Raw genomic sequence first — 3,756 nt, forward strand, 5'->3', positions numbered from 1 at the left:
AAATGCCAAACTCTTTTTTTTTTTTGGATACAGTCTCATTCTTTCACTCAGTCTGGAATACAGTGGCAAGATCTCAGCTCACTGCAACCTCAGCCTCCTGAGTAGCTGGGACTACAGGTGTGCACCACCACACCTGGGTAATATTTTTTATTTTTATTTTTATTTTTAATTTTGTTTAGTAGAGACGGGGTTTTGCCATTTGGCCAGGCTGGTCTCGAACTCCTGACCTCAAATGATATACCTGCCTCAGCCTGCCACAGTACTAGGATTACAGGCGTGAGCCACTGCACCCGGCCGGAAATGCCAAAAACTCTTTTCCAAAGTGGTTACGTTTCCACTAGCGATGAGTTCCATTTTCTCTACATTCCTCACCATTACTTTTGGATTATAGGAGTTATAATAGGCTTGTAATGGTATCTTCTTGTGGGTTTAATGTTCCTTTTCCTAGTGATTACTAATGTAATGTGGAACATTTTATTCATATGCTGACTTGCCATCCATATATCTTCTTTCATGGAGTGTCTATTCAAATATTTTGCTCATTTCTAATTGAGTGGTTTATTTTCTTATTATTTGGTTATGAGAGTTTTTTTACATATTCTGGGCACAAGTCACTAACCAGATACATGTTTTGCAAATATTTTTCTCCCAGCCTGTAGCTTAATTTTTATTCACTTAACAATGTCTTTAACAGAGCAGAAGTTCTTAAAATTATGAAGCCCAAAATACCAATTTTTATGAATCATGCTTTTGTTGTATTTAAGACACCTTCTAATCAAAAATCACAGTTTTTTTCCTGTGTTTACTTCTGTACATTTTGTAGTTTTAGATTTTACATTGTGTATGAGCCATTCTTAGTGCCTGATATAGATTGAAGTTCTTTTTTATACGACTATCCAATTTTCAGCACCATTTGTTGCGGAAATCATTTATCTACTGAGTATCTTTTGCACCTTTGTCAACAATCAGTTGTCCATATACATTTGGGACTTTTCTTTTTTGCGGACTCTATTCTTTTCCAGTGATCTATATCTTTATACCAGTACCATATTGTCTGGGTTACTGTAACTTTATAACAATTTTAGATGTCGTGTAGTTCTCCAACTTTGTTCTTTTTTTTCAAACTTTATTTATTGTTAGCTGTTTTAAGAATTTTGTACTTTCGTATGTATTTTAAAATGAGCTTGCCAATTTATACAAAATCTCTGATGAGATTTTGATTGAGATTATTTTGAAGCTACAGATTAAACTGGGTAGAATGATCGTTTTAAGAATATTAATTCTTATGAATTAATAATTAATTGTAATAATTAATTTTCCTACCTACTCTGAAGAATAATTACTCCTTCTTAGTCACATGAATATCTATATCTCTTGATTTATTTAGGTTTTCTTTTTTCCGCCAGTAAATGTTTTGTAGTTTTCAGTCCACAGGTCTTACATAACTGTCTTTAGATTTTTTCACAAAGCGTTTTATATTTTCTCATGCTACTGTAAATGCTATCATTGTATTTCATTTCAAATTCCTTTTTATAATTTTCACGTTTATTTTAGGTTCGGGGGTATGTGTGCAGGTTTCTCATATGGGTGTAATGTATGCTGCTGAACTTTGAGATACAAATTCTGCCATCTCTCAGGTCGTGAGCACAGTACCCAACAGTTCATTTCTCAACCTTTGCCTTCCTCCCTCCCTCCCCACGTCCAGTAGCTCCCAATGTCTATTGTTTCCATCTTTATATTCATGAGTACCCAGTGTTTTGCTCCCATTTATAAGTGAGAACATACAGTAGTGGTTTTCTGTTCTCCTGTTAATTCCCTTAGGATAATGGCCTCTAGCTGCATCCATGTTGCTCCAAAGAATGTAATTTCATTCCTTTTTATGTCTGCATAGGATTCTGTGATGTATATGTACCACATTTTCTTTATCCAACCAGCTCTTGATGGACACCTGCAATAATAGCATGTCTTTGTGACTGTGAATAGTACTGTGATGAACACGCAAGTGCATGTGTCTTTTTGGTAGGATGATTTATTTTCTATTGGGTATATACCCAGTAATGGGATTGCTGGGTCAAATGGTAAGTATGTTTTAAGTTCCTCGAGACACATCCAAAATGCTTTCCACTGTGGCTAACCTAATCTACATTCTTGACAACGGTGTATTCGTATTCCTTTTTCTCTGCAACCTCACCAGCATCTGTAATTTTTTGACTTTTTTGTAGCACCCATTCTGACTGGTGTAAGATGTTCTCCTGTGGTGGTTTTGTTTTGCATGTCTCTGATAATTAGTGATGTTGAGCATTTTTAAAGTATGTTTTTTTGCTGCTTGCATGTATTCCTTTGAAAATTGTTCATGTCCTTTGCCCACTTTTTAGTGGGGTTATTTTTTCTTTTGCTTATTGAATTGTTTACGTTCCTTATGGATTCTGGATATTATAATTTTTAGATGCATAGTTTGTGAATATTATCTCCCATTCTGTAGGTTATTTGTTTACTCTGTTGATAGTTTCTTTTGTTGTGCAGATGCTCTTTAGTTTATTTAGTTTCCACTTGTCAATGTTCGATTTTGATGAATTGCTTTTGAAGACTTAGTCATGAATTATTTCCCAAGGCCTATGTCCAGAGTGGTGTTTTCTAGGTTTTATTCTATGATTTTTTCCCCTTTTTAGCCTGCTTTATTGTTTTTTTTAATTATTATACTTTAAGTTCTAGAGTACATGTGCACAACGTGCAGGTTTGTTACATATGTATACATGTGTCATGTTGTTGTGCTGCACCCATTAACTCATCATTTACATTAGGTATATCTTCTAATGCTATCCTTCCTCCCTCCCCCAACCCCACAACAGGCCCCAGCGTGTGATGTTCCCCTTCCTGTGTCCAAGTGTTCTCATTGTTCAGTTCCCACCTATGAGTGAGAACATGTGGTGTTTGTTTTTTTGTCCTTGCAGTAGTTTGCTGAGAATGATGGTTTCCAGCTTCATCCATGTCCCTAAAAAGGACATGAACTCATCCTTTTTTATGGCTGCATAGTATTCCACGGTGTATATGTGCTACATTTTCTTTTTTTTTTTTCATGGTAAAGACTGTTTTATTGGAGGCAGTTACTACAAGTCAATAAATATTGATACCCAAAGAAGAGCTCGGTTATTTATCAGAATACTGGTCCATAGAGAGCTGAATGAATGTGAACCAAGTGATTGCTGGGATGATTGAAGTCACCCCTGCTTCTTGGGAAATGAAGCCACAGCCTGCTGATACATGGCATATGCTGTTCCACCAACTGTACGAATCATGGTGGCTCTATGAAGGAGGGCATCAGCTATCCCACCCTTTAGATACAGTGGAATTCCATCATCCTCCTGGAATAGTTTTTGTTTCTCTGGAACTTTATTTTTAAAATTCCTGTGGGAAGTAGCGCTTATGGTCCTCCGCCCAATCTGATGAAGAGCCAGCAGATTCTGCAGCATCTTGGCTGTTACTGACCAGCAACTGCCACAACTGCCACATTTTTTTAATCCAGTCTATCATTGATGGACATTTGGGTTGATACCAAGTCTTTGCTATTGTGAATAGTGCCGCAATAAACATACATGTGCATGTGTCTTTATAGCAGCATGATTTATAATCCTTTGGGTATATACCCAGTAATGGGATGGCTGGGTCAAATGGTATTTATAGTTCTAGATCCCTGAGGAATCACCACACTGACTTCCACAATGGCTGAACTAGTTTACAGTCCCACCAACAGTGTAA

The 3,756-nt window shown here is 36.6% G+C and overlaps 1 protein-coding gene across 1 annotated transcript; it reads right to left on the reverse strand.

Annotated features, from left to right (window-relative positions):
• Positions 1-3,058: 3,058 nt before the first annotated feature.
• On the reverse strand, positions 3,059-3,498 carry LOC129491698 (putative cytochrome c oxidase subunit 7A3, mitochondrial). The gene has a single exon (XM_055296194.2). The coding sequence runs from the start codon at positions 3,468-3,470 to the stop codon at positions 3,219-3,221; it is 252 nt and encodes an 83-aa protein (XP_055152169.1). The 5' UTR covers positions 3,471-3,498; the 3' UTR covers positions 3,059-3,218.
• Positions 3,499-3,756: the final 258 nt, after the last annotated feature.

Source organism: Symphalangus syndactylus, chromosome 10 (genome assembly GCF_028878055.3).
Source record: "Symphalangus syndactylus isolate Jambi chromosome 10, NHGRI_mSymSyn1-v2.1_pri, whole genome shotgun sequence".
NCBI classification, from domain to species: domain Eukaryota; kingdom Metazoa; phylum Chordata; class Mammalia; order Primates; family Hylobatidae; genus Symphalangus; species Symphalangus syndactylus.